The sequence below is a fragment of the Oncorhynchus keta genome, chromosome 4 (assembly GCF_023373465.1).
Source record: "Oncorhynchus keta strain PuntledgeMale-10-30-2019 chromosome 4, Oket_V2, whole genome shotgun sequence".
Taxonomy (NCBI): Eukaryota; Metazoa; Chordata; class Actinopteri; order Salmoniformes; family Salmonidae; genus Oncorhynchus; species Oncorhynchus keta.
The window spans coordinates 86,354,048-86,372,696 of NC_068424.1; the positions used below are offsets into that span (position 1 = coordinate 86,354,048).

Sequence of the window (18,649 nt, forward strand, 5' to 3'; positions counted from 1 at the left end):
TTTATCCAAAGCGACTTACAGTCATGTGTGCATACATTCTACGTATGGGAATCGAACCCACTACCCTGGCGTTACAAGCGCCATGCTCTACCAACTGAGCTACAGAAGGACCATAGTACAATAGAGTTTAGAATCTAGTACATATAGTTTAGAATCTAGTACATATAGTTTAGAATCTAGTACAATATAGTGTAGAATTCAAGACTGAGACCAGAATGCAGCCTATATCTACGGGAGGCTCAGAATATCAGAGCAAAATAGTGTGTACCGGTATGCATGTGGCATTTCCATTGTAGAATGTGTACAGTGTGGTGCCTGCCTCTGTGTGTATTATTCATGAATGAATAACAAATAAAACCAGATCAAAGAGGTGGGACACACACAAAAAAATCGCCAGTAGATATTAAGAGATTTCTGTACGCACTATATTCTAAGCCTATGGGAACGCTCAAAAGGTTTTGGCCAATCGGAAAGCCATAATTTCCTGACTCATCAACCAATAGGATAGCAGATACGATTTGCGCTAGATGCGCCATTTTAGCGCGTCTCCAGCCATCCGGTATGATGGCGACTTTGCTTTGTCTCCAGTGAACAGGGTTGCATCAATAGTCGATATATATATTTTCTTCTCTCTAAAATTAACCGTGTTTTTATCTCCGGGACGACGTGCCAAGAACTACACGTGTCTCAGTCGTTCAAGAAATGACTACAGAGTACAGAAGGTATGCATAATATTCGGCTTTTTTTCCCCCCTAAAAAGCCGTTTCTAATGTTGGCGGCTTTGCGTTGAAACACTGTGCTAGGCTAGTTAGCTGTCTGGCTATGTAACGGTGTTACGCAGCGGAGCCGGTACGTTTTCTCCAACGCAGCAATGCAGTTAGCCTACAGTATGAAAAAAACTCTGAGGTATTTTTTTTTTTTATAAGCTATCTATCTAACTATCCACTATTAGTGAGTATTTTCGAAATGGTAAATGTTGCATCGCGAAACAATTGTGCCCGCGTATAATTTCCACCTGTGTTGTGTCTGGGAAAATACGTCAAGCCCGTCGCAGTTTACTTGCTAACTAGCATGCTAACTAATGATGAGATGTTACATTTCATTCTAGGGGGGAGGGGATAGAAACGGATGCATGCATCTGAATGCACTGGGACTGCAGGGTCGCCCGGGGAACATATTGTCTGAAATATTCACATGTTGCAGTGATGTCTGTTTTTTGTTTGATCTCATAACTTTATCTAGTTGTCGTAGCTATTTATAGCCATCTTCGTATGTGTACTAACTAACTAACCCGTTTTCTAGTTAGTTAGCCTCTGATGGGCTGAGGCCCGGGTTTTTGTAGACCGTTTCTCTCCCAGTTGGCCTTCATGTACTGTAAAGCCAGATCGCCTCCCTGGAAGCGCAGACAGGAGACCGATACATGAGAGAGATGAGCCGCTTCACGCCTTTAACGACGCAAAATGGCAATGAATTACCCGAGTTAGCTAAATGCTAACTAGAGCTAGCGCTCTGGTCTTTTTTTCTCTTTACAAACGAGCTTGTTTGAAATTAATTTTTTACAAAGTTAAGTAGCGATCTAGCAAGCTAGCAAGCTAACGTTTTATTAGGTTATTTATTATATGAATAGTAATTAAAAAAAAAACGGACCGTAATGTTTGGTTGCTAGCTATACATGTAATTAGCCTCTTCCCTACGCGGGAGGCTGAAAAGATTTGGCGTGGGCCCTCAGATCCTCAAAGTTATACAGCTGCACCATCTTCACTGGCCGCATCACTGCTTGGTATTGAAACTGTTTGGGAAGACGCTACAGAGTGTGGTGCTTAAAGCCCAGTACTTCACTGGGGCTGTGCTCCTTGCCATCTAAGACCTGTATACCAGGCAGTGTCAGAGGAAGGCCCTAAAAAAGGGCCAGACTCCAGCCACCCTAGTCATAGACTGGCCTCTCTGCTACCGCACGGCAAACCGTTACCGATGCACCAAGTCTGGAACCTCAACAGCTTCAACCCCCGAAAGCCATAAGACTGCTAAATAGTCAAACAAATGGCTACCCAGACGATCTGCATTGACCCTTTTTGTACTAACGTTTTACTCATCACAGACGCTGCTTTTACTGTTTCTGTCCCTTTTATTCCTAGTTATTTGTACATGCAGCGCTTTCACAAAGCATTCAGACCCCTCCACTGTTTCCACATTGTTACATTACAGCCTTATTCTAAAATGGATTCAATTGTTTTTTTTCTTCATCAATCTACACACAATACCCTATAATGACATCACAATACCCTATAATGACATCACAATACCCCATAATGACATCACAATACCCCATAATGACATCACAATACCCCATAATGATAAAGGAAAAACAGGTTTAGAAATGTTAGCAAATGTATAAAAAAATAGATTTACATAATTATTCAGACCCTTTACTCAGTACTTTGTTGAAGCACATTTGTCAGCGATTACAGCATCAAGTCTTGTTGGGTATGACACTATAAGCTTGGCTCATCTGTATTTGCGGAGTTTCTCCCATTCTTCTCTGTAGTTCCTCTCAAGCTCTGTCAGGATGGATGGGGAGCGTCGCTGCACAGCTATTTTCAGGTCTCCAGAGATCAGGTTCAAGCCCGGGCTCTGACTGGGCCACTCAAGGACATTCAGAGACTTGTCCCAAAGCCACTCCTGCGTGGTCTTGGCTGTGTGTTTAGGGTCATTGTCCTATTGGAAGGTGAACCTTCGCCCCAGTCTGAGGTCCCGAGTGCTCTGGAGCAGGTTTTCATCAAGGATCGCTCTTTACTTTGTTCTGTTCATAATTTCCTCTGTCCTGACTAGTCTCCCAGTCCCTGCTGCTGAAAAACATCCCCACAGCATGATGCTGCCACCACCATGCTTCACCGTGGTGATGGTGCCAGGTTTCCTCCAGAAGTGACACTTGGCATTCAGGCCAAAGGGTTCAATCTTGGTTTCATCAGACCAGAGCGTCATGTTTCTCATGGTCTGAGAGTCCTTTAGGTGCCTTTTTGGCAAACTCCAAGAGGGCTGTCATGTGCCTTTGTCTGAGGAGTTGGTTCCTTCTGGCCATTCTACCATAAAGGCTTGATTGGTGGTGGTGCTGCAGAGATGGTTGTCCTTCGGGAAGATTCTCCCATCTCCACAGAGAATCTCTGGAGCTCTGTCAGTTACATTTGCGTTCTTGGTCGCCTCCCTGACCAAGGCACATCTCCTCCGATTGATAAGTTTGGCCGGGTGTCCAGCTCTAGGAAGAGTCTTGGTGATTCCATTTAATGACAGAGGCCACTTTGTTCTTGGAACCCAGAAATGTTTTGGTACCCTTCCCCAGATTTGTACCTCGACGCGATCCTGTCTCTGAGCTCCACGGATAATTCCTTCAAACTTTTGGCTTGGCTTTAGACAGGTGTGTGCCTTTTCCAAATCATGTCCAATCAATGGAATTTATCACAGGTTGGACTCCAATCAAGTTGTAGAAACATCTCAAGGATGATCAATGGAAACAGGATGCACCTGAGCTCAATTTCAAGTCTCATAGCAAAGGGACTGAATAATTAAGTAAAGGTATTTCAGTTTTTTTAATGTCTGAACCTGTTTTTTTTTATTTTTATCGGAGTTATCACGAAGACCAAGGTAGTAATCTGTCTCATCACCTGGTCACGTGGAAAAGCCAACGTAGGACAAACGAAAAGACAACTGAAACAACGCATAGCTGAACACCGCAGCTCAATCAGGTGTCAGAACATTGACTATCCAATAGCAGCCCACTTCGTTGAAGCTAACCGTCCTATCACCTCCCTCAAACACACCGGCATGGAGCATGTTGCTCCACCAAGTAGAGGAGGTGACATCGAGATCCTACAACTACAAAGGGAGTCTTACTGGATATCCTGTCTAAAAAAAACATTGACCCCCAGTGGTCTGAATATTGACTTTGATCTCAGGCCCTTATTATGAACAAGTAAATAAATAAATATAAATGGATACAGTTTCAGTGTACAGCAAATATGTTTGTCAGCTCAGGGGATCCAGTCTTGCAACCTGTTGATGAAGCTTCTTATGGTTTAACCAAAGGATGTAATGAAACAATATGTTGATGCTAATATTATCTACAATTATTCAATGGTGTTTCCATATGACAACAATAGTCTAATATATTTAATATGCCATAAACTTATTTTTCAATTCATTCTAATTAACTTAATCATTATGACACACCCCTCACTATTGTCATTGGTTTCACTAATTGGACTGTTTGTCGACATGTCATGAATAATTGAACCAGGTTATCACCCTGAAGAAGGAACACAGTGATGCCGAAACGTTGGTGATTTACCCAATAAATTACTGGGAGCTAATATGTATAATTTCAGACCTAATAATTGCTTGTTGTTGGCAGGTAAAATGAGTAAGGCCTCAGCTGAATCTATAGACCAAGTGATGGAGGAGGAAGTAGGTCAGCTTCCGATTACAGACCAGATGGAGGAGGAGGAGGAGGAGGTAGGTCAACATCAGATGGTCTTTATGTCCCCTGCTTACTTTTTCAAATGTATCCACCTGGGCACAAACATTGTTTTACCAAAAACAGTAGTGCACTAGATGGGGAATTGGGTGCTATTTGTTGAACAGCCGGACTGTAGCTCCTGTGGTAGACAACAGGACACTACGATCACCCGGGGGCTATTCTCATGCTTTTTCCTCTTGGATGTGTTTTAATAGACTGTCGTGACTGTTTATTCCTCAGGCTGGGAGCTCAACAGAGACTGAGAAGCCCTCCTCTTCTCACACCAAGAGGAAGCCTTCTGTTGCAGCCAAGGAAGTTGGGGGGAATGAGTCAGACACCTCGGACGAGAGTGGACAGGACGATGGCGCCTCAGATGGTAAGGTCTACCACTAGACCTGGGGCCAGCATGGGTTTTAGTGCTTCTTAATATCATTGTGGAGCCAAAAGGTGCATTTCCACACTTTGTGGATAATTATGTTTTTGTTGGTCTGTTCTGAGTTGATGTTCAAGGTTAAGTAGTGCACTATATAGGGAATAGAGTGCTATAGGGCCCTGGTCTAAAGTAGTGTACTATATAGGGAATAGGGCCCTGGTCTAAAGTAGTGTACTATATAGGGAATAGGGCTCTGGTCTAAAGTAGTGTACTATATATAGGGAATAGGGCTCTGGTCTAAAGTAGTGCACTATATAGGGAATAGGGCCCTGGTCTAAAGTAGTGTACTATATAGGGAATAGGGCTCTGGTCTAAAGTAGTGCACTATATAGGGAATAGGGTGCTATAGGGCCCTGGTCTAAAGTAGTGTACTATATAGGGAATAGGGCTCTGGTCTAAAGTAGTGTACTATATATAGGGAATAGAGCCCTCTGGGTCTGGTCTAAAGTAGTGCACTATATAGGGAATAGGGTGCTATAGGGCCCTGGTCTAAAGTAGTGTACTATATAGGGAATAGGGCTCTGGTCTAAAGTAGTGCACTATATAGGGAATAGGGTGCTATAGGGCCCTGGTCTAAAGTAGTGTACTATATAGGGAATAGGGCTCTGGTCTAAAGTAGTGCACTATATAGGGAATAGGGTGCTATAGGGCCCTGGTCTAAAGTAGTGTACTATATAGGGCTCTGGTCTAAAGTAGTGCACTATATAGGGAATAGGGCTCTGGTCTAAAGTAGTGCACTATATAGGGATCTGGTCTAAAGCAGTGCACTATATAGGGAATAGGGCTCTGGTCTAAAGTAGTGCACTATATAGTGAATAGGGTGCTATAGGGCCCTGGTCTAAAGTAGTGTACTATATAGGGCTCTGGTCTAAAGTAGTGCACTATATAGGGAATAGGGCTCTGGTCTAAAGTAGTGCACTATATAGGGATCTGGTCTAAAGCAGTGCACTATATAGGGAATAGGGATCTGGTCTAAAATAGTGCACTATATAGGGATCTGGTCTAAAGTAGTGCACTATATAGGGAATAGGGTGCTATAGGGCCCTGGTCTAAAGTAGTGTACTATATAGGGAATAGGGCTCTGGTCTAAAGTAGTGCACTATATAGGGATCTGGTCTAAAGTAGTGCACTATATAGGGAATAGGGTTCCATAGGGCTCTGATCTAAAGTAGTGTACTATATAGGGAATAGGGTTCCATAGGGCTCTGGTCTAAAGTAGTGTACTATATAGGGAATAGGGTTCTATAGGGCTCTGGTCTAAAGTAGTGCACTATATAGGGATCTGGTCTAAAGTAGTGCACTATATAGGGAATAGGGTTCCATAGGGATCTGGTCTAAAGTAGTGTACTATATAGGTCTGTACCACCCAGCCACCTGTTGTTTCTGTTTGTTAGACTTTATCTCATTTATCTCATCTGACCGTCATTCAGAGCCCTTCCCTTTTTCCACATTTTTACGTTACAGCCTTATTCTAAAATGGATTAAATTGTTTTCTCCCTCAATCTACACAATGACATCACACTACCCCACAATGACATCACACTACCCCACAATGACATCACACTACCCCACAATGACATCACACTATAATATATGCCATTTAGCAGACGCTTTTATCCAAAGCGACTTACAGTCATGTGTGCATACATTCTACGTATGGGTGGTCCCGGGAATCGAACCCACTACCCTGGCGTTACAAGCGCCATGCTCTACCAACTGTGCTACAGAAGGACACTACCCCACAATGACATCACACTACCCCACAATGACATCACACTACCCCACAATGACATCACAATACCCCACAATGACATCACAATACCCCATAATGACATCACAATACCCCTTAATGACAAAGCAAAAACGTTTATTTAGATCTGTTTTCAAATGTCTTAAATAAAAAACATATCATATCTCTGTATTCAGACCCTTTGCTATGAGACTCGAAATTGAGCTCAGGTGCATCCTGTTTCCATTGATCCTCGATGTTTCTACAACTTGATTGGAGTCCACCTGTAGTAAATTAATTTGATTTGGAAAGGAACACACCTGTCTATATAAGGTCACACAGTTGACAGTGCATGTCAGAGCAAAAACCAAGCCATGAGGTCAAAGGAATTGTCCATAGAGTTCCAGAGTGCCTCTGTGGAGACAGAAGGACCTTCCAGAAGGACAACCATCTCTGCAGCACTCCACCAGTCAGGCCTTTATGGTAGAGTGGCCAGACGGAAGCCACTCTTCAGTAAAAGGCACATGACAGCCCGCTTGGAGTTTGCCAAAAGGCACCTAAAGGACTCAGACCATGAGAAACAAGAATCTCTGGTCTGATGAAACCAAGACTGGCATTCAGGTCAAAGACTTCACTCTTTATGTCTGCAGGAAACCTGACCTCATTCCTATGTTAAAGCATGTTGGTGGCAGCATCATGCTCTGGGACTGGGAAACTAGTCAGGATCGAGGGAAAGATGAACAGAACAAGGTACAGAGCGATCCTTAATAAAAATCTGCTCCAGAGCGCTCAGGACCTCCGAGTAGTGCGAAGGTTGACCTTTCAACAGGACAACGACCCTAAGCACACATCCAAGACAACGCAGGAGTGGCTTCAGGACAAATCTCTGAATGTCCTTGAGTGGCCCAGCCAGACGCCGGACTTGAACCTGATCTAACATCTCTGGAGAGACCTGAAAATAGCTGTGCAGCAACACACCCCATCCAACCTGACAGAGCTTGAGAGGATCTGCAGAGAAGAATGGGAGAAACTCCCTAAATACAGGTGTGCCAAGCTTTTAGCGTCACACCCAAGAAGACTGGAGGCTGTAATCACTGCTGAAGGTGCTTCAACAAAGTGCTGAGTAAAGGGTCTGAGTATTTGTGTAAATGTGAAATTTCAGGTTTTAATCTTTAATACGTTTGCAATAATGTCTAATCTGCTTCGTAATTATGGGGTATTGTGATGTCATTGTGGGGTATTGTGATGTCATTGTGGGGTATTGTGATGTCATTGTGGGGTAGTGTGTGTAGATTGAGTGGGGAAAAACAATGTAATCCATTTTAGAATAAGGCTGTAACGTAACAAAATGTGGAAAAAGTCACGGGGTCTGAATACTTTCTGAATATTCTGTATATTATGAGGACATTTCATTTTTTTTCTGGGGGTATGAAGCTCCCTCGTTAGGTTCCCCTAGACCAGATTACTGTTCTCCAGCCGAACTAAAGCATGCGGACACCCTAATTTCCTGTCCTCTCCTTCAGGGACGTTGGTTGTGCGGCCTCCTGCTGGGACTGACAACAAGGAGGACAAGAGCAGAGGAGCCATGACGCTCCGAGTGGACCTCTCACGGAGAAAGACAGGTGAGTCTCCTCACTATACCACACTGCTACCAAAACTGCAGGCGCACGCATCACCGAAAACAACAATATATTCTGTTCATTAGCGTGCTTGACTCATTAATCCACTGTTTTTCCTCGTTCAATATGCATACAAATGAATCCTGTAAATTACCAATAAACTCCTTCCAAATATATCAAACAACGTTCCTAATCAATCCTCAGGTACCCTATTATGTAAATAAACGATAAAATTTAAGACTGAGAATACCAGAGAGAAATAACGAAGTACGCACACTCACCAGAACGCGCAACAAAAACTACAGCCAAAATCACTTGCTAAAACTACAAATTCTAGCTCATTTTTCAAAAAACAAGTCTGAAACTCTTTCTAATGACTGACATCTAGTGGAAGCCCTAGGAACTGCTATCTGGGAGGTATTCCTTTTATATTCCCATTGACAGCCATAGTAATCCAGGGTGAGCTGGGAAAATATTCTGTCTGGATTGTCCTCCGGTTGGTGATTTGACTGGGAGCTAATATGTATAATTTCAGACCTAATAATTGCTTGTTGTTGGCAGGTCAAATGAGTAAGGCCTCAGCTGAATCTACAGACCAAGTGATGGAGGAGGAAGTAGGTCAGCTTCCGATTACAGACCAGATGGAGGAGGAGGAGGAGGTAGGTCAACATCAGATGGTCTTTATGTCCCCTGCTTACTTTTTCAAATGTATCCACCTGGGCACAAACATTGTTTTACCAAAAACAGTAGTGCACTAGATGCGGAATTGGGTGCCATTTGGTGAACAGCCGGACTGTAGCTCCTGTGGCAGACAAAAGGACACTACGATCACTCGGGGGCTATTCTCATGCTTTTTCCTCTTGGATGTTTTTTAATAGACTGTCATGACTGTTTATTCCTCAGGCTGGGAGCTCAACAGAGACTGAGAAGCCCTCCTCTTCTCACACCAAGAGGAAGCCTTCTGTTGCAGCCAAGGAAGTTGGAGGGAATGAGTCAGACACCTCGGACGAGAGTGGACAGGACGATGGCGCCTCAGATGGTAAGGTCTACCACTAGACCTGGGGCCAGCATGGGTTTTAGTGCTTCTTAAATCTTTTGGCTGGGATCCCGTTAACTTCTCTGGGGTAGGGGTTATCATTTGGAATTTTGGGTTAAAAGGTATGCCCAAATTAAACGGCCTGCTACTCGGGCCCAGAAGATATGATATGCATATAACTGGTAGATTTGGATAGAAAACACTCTAAAGTTTCCAAAACTGTTAAAATAGTGTCTGAGTATAACAGAACTGATTTGGCAGGTGAAAACCTTGAGAAAAATCCATTCAGGAAGTAGTTTTTTGGGGGTTTTGTAGTTTTCTATTCAATGCCATTACAGTATCCATTGATTTATGACTCAAATTGCAGTTCCAATGCCTTCCACTAGATGTCAACAATCTTTAGAAATTGTTTCAGGTTTGTATTCTGATAAATGAGGGAGAAAGACCAGTCTGAATTAGTGGACCCTTACGTGTCAGAGCTTTTTCACGTGCGCGACCGAGAGTGTGCCTTTCTTGTTTACCTTCTATATTGACAACGTTATTGTCCGTTTGAAATATTATAGATCATTTAGGCTAAAAACAACCTGAGGATTGAATATAAACATCGTTTGACATGTTTTTATGCACTTCTACGGATACAATTTGGATTTTGTCTGCCTGTTTTGACTGCATTTGAGCCTGTGGATTACTGAAGAAAACGTGCAAACAAAACAGAGGTTTTTGGATATAAAGAGGGACTTAATCGAACAAAAGGAACATTTATTGAGTAAATTAATGTCTTCTGAGTGCCACCATATGAAGATCATCAACTGTAAGTGATTAATTTGATCTCTATTTCTGACTTGTGTAACTCCTCTACTTGGCTGGTTACTGTTTGTAATGATTTGTCTGCTGGGCGATGTTCTCAAATAATCGTACGGTATGCTTTTGCCATAAAGCATATTTTAAATCTGACACCGTGGTTGGCGTCACAAGAAGTTAATATTTAAACCTATGTAAAATATGTTTTGTTTTCTGAATTTTTATGATGAGTATTTCTGTATTTGAATTTGGCGCTCTGCAATCTCACTGGATGTTGGCCAGGTGGGACGCTAACGCCCCACATACCCTAGAGGTTAACGGGATCGATATGGCAACAGCCAGTGAAATTGCATTTTAAAGATAAACTTGTTAGTCCCACCCCAGTGTCCGATTTTCAAAAAGGCTTTACGACGAAAGCACGACATATCATTATGTACATAAACATCCTGTGGCGGACTGCAATAGCATCGAACAGTCCCCGCGATATGCAACTGTTCAGGGAAGTCAGGAACCAATACACGCAGTCAGTCAGGAAAGCTAAGGCCAGCTTCTTCAGGCAGAAGTTTGCATCCTGTAGCTCCAACTCCAAAAAGTTCTGGGACACTGTGAAGTCCATGGAGAACAAGAGCTCCTTCTCCCAGCTGCCCACTGCACTGAGGCTAGGGAACACGGTCACCACCGACAAATCCATGATTATCGAAAACTTCAACAAGCATTTCTCAACGGCTGGCTATGCCTTCCGCCTGGCTACTCCTACCTCGGCCAACAGCTCCGGTCCCCCGCAGCTCCTCGCCCAAGCCTCTCCAGGTTCTCCTTTACCCAAATCCAGATAGCAGATGTTCTGAAAGAGCTGCAAAACCTGGACCCGTATAAATCAGCTGGGCTTGACAATCTGGACCCTCTATTTCTGAAACTATCCGCCGCCATTGTCGCAACCCCTATTACCAGCCTGTTCAACCTCTCTTTCACATCGTCTGAGATCCACAAGGATTGGAAAGCTGCCGCAGTCATCGCCCTCTTCAAAGGGGGAGACACCCTGGACCCAAACTGTTACAGACCTATATCCATCCTGCCCTGCCTAAGGTCTTCGAAAGCCAAGTCAACAAACAGGTCACTGACCATCTCGAATCCCACCGTACCTTCTCCGCTATGCAATCTGGTTTCCGAGCCGGTCACGGGTGCATCTCAGCCACACTCAAGGTACTAAACGACATCATAACCGCCATCGATAAAAGACAGTACTGTGCAGCCGTCTTCATCGACCTCGCCAAGGCTTTTGACTCTGTCAATCACCAGATTCTTATCGGCAGACTCAGTAGCCTCGGTTTTTCGGATGACTGCCTTGCCTGGTTCACCAATTACTTTGCAGACAGAGTTCAGTGTGTCAAATCGGAGGGCATGCTGTCCGGTCCTCTGGCAGTTTCTATGGGGGTGCCACAGGGTTCAATTCTCGGGCCGACTCTTTTCTCTGTATATATCAATGATGTTGGTCTTGCTACGGGCGATTCCCTGATTCACCTCTACGCAGACGACACCATTCTATATACTTTCGGCCCGTCATTGGACACTGTGCTGTCTAACCTCCAAACGAGCTTCAATGCCATACAACACTTCTTCCGTGGCCTCCAACTGCTCTTAAACGCTAGTAAAACCAAATGCATGCTTTTCAACCGATCACTGCCTGCACCCGCATACCCGACTCGCATCACCACACTGGATGGTTCCGACCTTGAATATGTGGACACCTATAAGTACCTAGGTGTCTGGCTAGACTGCAAACTCTCCTTCCAGACTCATATCAAACATCTCCAATCGAAAGTCAAATCAAGAGTCGGCTTTCTATTCCGCAACAAAGCCTCCTTCACTCACGCTGCCAAGCTTACCCTAGTAAAACTGACTATCCTACCGATCCTCGACTTCGGCGACGTCATCTACAAAATTGCTTCCAACACTCTACTCAGCAAACTGGATGCAGTTTGTCACAGTGCCATCCGTTTTGTCACTAAAGCACCTTATACTACCCACCACTGCGACTTGTATGCTCTAGTCGGCTGGCCCTCGCTACATATTCGTCGCCAGACCCACTGGCTCCAGGTCATCTACAAGGCCATTCTAGGTAAAGCTCCGCCTTATCTCAGTTCACTGGTCACGATGGCTACACCCATCCGTAGCACGCGCTCCAGCAGGTGTATCTCACTGATCATCCCTAAAGCCAACACCTCATTCGGCCGCCTTTCGTTCCAGTACTCTGCTGCCTGTGATTGGAAAGAATTGTAAACATCAGCTATCTGAGCAGCTAACCGATCGCTGCAGCTGTACATAACCTATTGGTAAATAGCCCACCCATTTTCACCTACCTCATCCCCACAGTTTTTATTTATTTACTTTTCTGCTGTTTTGCACACCAATATCTCTCTCTACCTGTACATGATAATTTATCACTCCAGTGTTAATCTGCAATATTGTAATTATTTGCCTACCTCCTCATGCCTTTTGCACACATTGTATATAGACTCCCCTTTTTTTCTACTGTGTTATTGACTTGTTAATTGTTTACTCCATGTGTAACTCTGTGTTGTCTGTTCACACTGCTATGCTTTATCTTGGCCAGGTCGCAGTTGCAAATGAGAACTTGTTCTCAACTAGCCTTCCTGGTTAAATAAAGGTGAAATAAATCAATTTAAAAAATGTTAGGTCAGCACCTATTCACAGAAAAAGACTGCCATTTTCCAGCCAAAGAGAGGAGTCACAAAAAGCAGAAATGGAGATCAAATTAATCAGTAAACAATAGTCTTCATCAGATGGCACTCATATGACTTCATGTTACACAATACATGTATGTTTTGTTCGATGAAGTTGATATTTTTACCCAAAAATCTGTTTACATTGGCGCGTTATGTTTAGCCTCCAAAACATCTGGTGATTTTTCGAGAGCCACATCAATTTACAGAAATACTCATAATAAACATTGATAAGAGATACAAGTATTATACATGAAACTTTAGATACACCTCCCTTTAACCTCTTGCTCCTACCTGACACGAAGGCGTCCCATCTAGACATCTGGAAATGCAAATGCGCTACGCTAAATGCTAATAGTACTAGTTCAAACTCAAACGTTCATTAAAATACACATGCAGGGTATTGAATTAAAGCTACACTCGTTGTGAATCCAGGCAACAAGTCAGATTTTTAAAATGCTTTTCGGCGAAAGCATGAGAAGCTATTATCTGATAGCATGTAACACCCCAAAAGACCCGCAGGGGACGTTAACAAAATAATTAGCATAGTCGTCGCTACACAAACCGCACAAATAAAATATAAAACATTCATTACCTTTGACCATCTTCTTTGTTGGCACTCCTAGATGTCCCATAATCACTATTGGGTCTTTTTTTCGATTAAATCGGTCCATATATAGTCTAGATATCGATCTATGAAGACTGTGATAAACAAAAAAAATAGCGTCTTTATAACGTAACGTCATTTTTTTTTTTTAATTAAAAAAGTCGACGATAAACTTTCAGAAAACACTTCGAAATACTTTTGTAATGCAACTTTAGGTATTAGTACACGTTAATAAGCGATCAAATTGATCACGAGGCAAATTATATTCTATAGCTGTACGTCTGGAAATAATGTCCGGGTAAATCTCAACCAAAATATCCGGTCGGAGACCTGAACAAATGGCTTGTCTCTTCTTCGTTTGACCAAGAAACAAAGCCTAGGCAAATGACAAGACTGACATCGTGTGGAAGCTGTAGGTATTGCAACCTCAGCCCCATTTAATGTGGTTCGCCTTTATCAATGGGTTGAAGTGGCGGATGGATATTTCCATTTTCAGTGATCAGATTTTCCTGCGCTTTTCGATGAAACGCACGTTCTGTTATAGTCACAGCCGTAATTTAACCAGTTTTATAAATGTCTGAGTGTTTTCTATCCACACATACTAATCATATGCATATACTATATTCCTGGCATGAGCAGCAGGGCGCTGAAATGTTATACCTCCTTTTTGTTTGCGCGTTTAGTACACAATCCAAACTCACGACCCCATGGGCATGTCCATGCGACAGTTAAGACAGTCATATTACAGTTCGTATAATCATGTCAAACAAAGTATAGAATCAATCTTTAGGATGTTTTTATCATAAATCTTCAATAATGTTCCAACCGGAGAATTCCTTTGTCTGTAGAAATGCGATGGAATGGAACGCTAACTAACTATCACGTGAACACGCGTGGTTGGCTCATGGTACTCTGCCAGACCTTTGACTTGAAGAGCCCTCATTCCCCCCTCCTACACAGTAGAAGCATCAAACAAGGTTCTAAAGACTGTTGACATCTAGTGGAAGCCTTAGGAAGTGCAATATGACCCAATTTTCACTGTATATTGGAATGCCAATGAGTTGAAAAACTACAAACCTCAGGTTCCCCACTTCCTGGTTGGATTTTTTTCTCAGGTTTTTGCCTGCCATATGAGTTCTGTTATACTCACAGACATCATTCAAACAGTTTTAGAAACGTCAGAGTGCTTTCTGTCCAAATCTACTAATAATACTAATTATTTTCATATTCTAGCTTTTATGAGTAGCAGGTAGTTTACTCTGGGCACCTTATTCATCCAAGCTACTCAATACTGCCCCCAGCCATAACAAGTTAATACAATTGTGGAGCCAAAAGGTGCATTTCCACACTTTGTGGATAATTATGTGTTTGTTGGTCTGTTCTGAGTTGATGTTCAAGGTTTATGTGGTGGTGATGAAGCAGTTGTTGGGGGTTCTGGGCTCTGGTCTAAAGTAGTGCACTATATAGGGAATAGGGTTCAATAGGGCTCTGGTCTAAAGTAGTGCACTACATATGGTGTCATTTGGGACACTGTAAAATCTTCCATATGCTTCCAAGCCAAAACAGTTCAGTAGAGTTTGTGCATACAGAACATGTCAAATAAAGGTTGAATATTATTGTTTTTTTCTTATGAAATCAAATCTACCTCACTCATAACCATTTATCTAATCTGACCCTGTCATTATCTGCTTTTACCACTAGGGGGTAACCTTCCACAGTTCTCTGTTGCAGTACCTGCTTTTACCATTAGGGGGTAACCTTCCACAGTTCTCTGTTGCAGTGTGACACGTTCTTCTTAACCCTCTCTGTACAGTGCATTCGGAAAGTATTCAGACCCCTTGACTTTTTCCACATTTTGTTACCTTACAGCCTTTTTAAAAAAAATGATGAAATGGTCTCCCCCCCCCTCATCAATCTACAAACACTACCCCATAATCTACACACACTACCCCATAATCTACATACACGACTCCATGATGTCAAAGCAAGAAACGTTTTTTAGATCTGTTTTCAAATGTCTTAAATAAAAAACATATCATATCTCTGTATTCAGACTCTCTGCTATGAGACTCGAAATTGAGCTCAGGTGCTTCCTGTTTCCATTGATCATCCTTGAGATGTTTCTACAACTTGATTGGAGTCCACCTGTGGTGAATTCAATTGATTAGACATGATTTGGAAAAGCACACACCTGTCTATATAAGGTGTCAAAGGAATTGTCCGTGGATCTCCGAGACAGGATTTTGTCAAGGTACAGATCTGGGGAAGGGAACAAAATACTGCACCATATCTCAGATGAAAAAGTGTGTGGTCAAAATCTCAAGATCTCTTTGGCAAAAACGTCAGTTACAGATTTCTTGTTGTCTTAGATTCATTCTGACTATTTTGAGGAAGTGTATACTGGTTACGGCATCACAAAATGGACAAACAGTACCTTTGCAGCTTCTTCTGTTTTTCCAAGGAAGGTTTTTTTCTGGGAGTATGAAGCTCCCTCGTTAGGTTCCCCTAGACCAGATTACTGTTCTCCAGCCGAACTAAAGCATGCTGACACCCTACTTTCCTGTCCTCTCCTTCAGGGACGTTGGTTGTGCGGCCTCCTGCTGGGACTGACAACAAGGAGGACAAGAGCAGAGGAGCCATGAAGCTCCGAGTGGACCTCTCACTGAGAAAGACAGGTGAGTCTCCTCACTATATACCACACTGCTACCAACCAGGGGATAGTCGGAGAAGCCCCCAAGGTTTTGACCAGAAAGGGTGTTCCTACGGCCTGATAATCACAACTACTGCCTGATAATCACAACTACTGCCTGATAATCACAACTACTGCCTGATAATCACAACTACGGCCTGATAATCACAACTACGGCCTGATAATCACAACTACGGCCTGATAATCACAACTACGGCCTGATAATCACAACTACGGCCTGATAATCACAACTACGGCCTGATAATCACAACTACGGCCTGATAATCACAACTACGGCCTGATAATCACAACTACTGCCAGTTTAATGAAATTGAATTGTCCTCCGGTTGGTGATTTGACTGGGAGCTAATATGTATAATTTCAGACCTAATAATTGCTTGTTGTTGGCAGGTCAAATGAGTAAGGCCTCAGCTGAATCTACAGACCAAGTGATTGAGGAGGAAGCAGGTCAGCTTCCGATTACAGACCAGATGGAGGAGGAGGTAGGTCAACATCAGATGGTCTTTATGTCCCCTGCTTACTTTTTCAAATGTATCCACCTGAGCACAAACATTGTTTTACCAAAAACAGTAGTGCACTAGATGGGGAATTGGGTGCTATTTGTTGAACAGCCGGACTGTAGCTCCTGTGGCAGACAAAAGGACACTACGATCACTCGGGGGCTATTCTCATGCTTTTTCCTCTTGGATGTTTTTTAATAGACTGTCATGACTGTTTATTCCTCAGGCTGGGAGCTCAACAGAGACTGAGAAGCCCTCCTCTTCTCACACCAAGAGGAAGCCTTCTGTTGCAGCCAAGGAAGTTGGAGGGAATGAGTCAGACACCTCGGACGAGAGTGGACAGGACGATGGCGCCTCAGATGGTAAGGTCTACCACTAGACCTGGGGCCAGCACGGGTTTTAGTGCTTCTTAAATCTTTTGGCTGGGATCCCGTTAACTTCTCTGGGGTAGGGGGCAGCATTTGGAATTGTGGATGAGAAGCATGCCCAAATTAAACTGCCTGCTACCCAGGCCCAGAAGATATGATATTCATATAACTGGTAGATTTGGATAGAAAACACTCTAAAGTTTCCTAAACTGTTAAAATAGTGTCTGAGTATAACAGAACTGATTTGGCAGGTGAAAACCTGAAAAATCCATTCAGGAAGTTTTTTTTTTTTGGCTTTGTAGTTTTCTACTCAATGCCATTACAGTATCCATTGATTTATGACTCAAATTGCAGTTCCAATGCCTTCCACTAGATGTCAACAATCTTTAGAAATTGTTTCAGGTTTGTATTCTGATAAATGAGAGAGTAAGACCAGTCTGAATTAGTGGACCCTTACGTGTCACAGAGCTTTTTCAGGCGCGCGACTGTTTTATATTGACAACGTTATTGTCCGCTTGAAATATTATAGATCATTTAGGCTAAAAACAACCTGAGGATTGAATATAAACATCGTTTGACATGTTTTTATGAACTTCTACGGATACAATTTGGATTTTGTCTGCCTGTTTTGACTGCATTTGAGCCTGTGGATTACTGAAGAAAACGTGCAAACAAAACAGGTTTTTGGATATAAAGAGACTTTATCGAACAAAAGGAACATTTATTGAGTAAATGAATATATTCTGAGTGCCACCATATGAAGATCATTAAAGGTAAGTGATTAATTTGATCTCTATTTCTGAGTTCTGTAACTCTTATACTTGGCTGGTTACTGTTTGTAATGATTTTGTTAGTCCCACCCCAGTGTCCGATTTTCAAAAAGGCTTTACGACGAAAGCATGACATATCATTATGTTAGGTCAGCACCTATTCACAGAAAAAGACTGCCATTTTCCAGCCAAAGAGAGGGGTCACAAAAAGCAGAAATAGAGGTCAAATTAATCACTAACCATTGGTCTTCATCAGATGGCACTCATAGGACTTCATGTTACACAACAGTATGTTTTGTTGGATGAAGTTAATATTTATATTCAAAAATCTGTTTACATTTTGGCGCGTTATGTTTTGCCTCCAAAACATCTGGTGATTTTTCGAGAGCCACATCAATTTACAGAAATACTCATAATAAACATTGATAAGAGATACAAGTATTATACATGAAACTTTAGATACACCTCCCCTTAATGCAACCGCTGTGTCCGATTTCAAAAAAACTTTACAGCGAAAGCAAACCATGCAATAATCTGAGTACAGCGCTCAGAGCCCAAACAAGCCATAAAGATATCTGCCATGTTGTGGAGTCAACAGATGTCAGAAATAGCATTAGAAATGTTCACTTACCTTGGATCTTCTTCAGAATGCACTCCCAGGAATCCCAGTTCCACAATAAATGTTTTATTTGTTAGATGAAGTCCATTTATGTCCAAATACCTCCTTTTTGTAAGCACGTTTAGTACACAATCCAAACTCACGACCCCGTGGGCATGTCCATGCGAAAGTTCAGTCATATTACAGTTTGTAGAAGCATGTCAAAC

General features: G+C 42.6%; 1 protein-coding gene across 11 annotated transcripts in view; it reads left to right on the forward strand.

The window, feature by feature from the left end:
- Positions 1-534: 534 nt before the first annotated feature.
- The window catches only part of LOC118382455 (transcriptional regulator ATRX-like), a 105,887-nt gene continuing 87,772 nt past the window's right edge, over positions 535-18,649 (forward strand). For all 11 annotated transcript variants that reach the window (XM_052518061.1, XM_052518063.1, XM_052518064.1 and 8 more), the window contains exons 1-9: positions 535-722; positions 4,406-4,506; positions 4,751-4,886; positions 8,196-8,294; positions 8,853-8,950; positions 9,195-9,330; positions 16,053-16,151; positions 16,577-16,668; positions 16,913-17,048. In XM_052518061.1, coding sequence (XP_052374021.1) covers positions 4,411-4,506; positions 4,751-4,886; positions 8,196-8,294; positions 8,853-8,950; positions 9,195-9,330; positions 16,053-16,151; positions 16,577-16,668; positions 16,913-17,048 — 892 coding nt within the window. In that variant the 5' untranslated portion in view covers positions 535-722; positions 4,406-4,410. The remainder of the gene's footprint in view (positions 723-4,405; positions 4,507-4,750; positions 4,887-8,195; positions 8,295-8,852; positions 8,951-9,194; positions 9,331-16,052; positions 16,152-16,576; positions 16,669-16,912; positions 17,049-18,649) is intronic.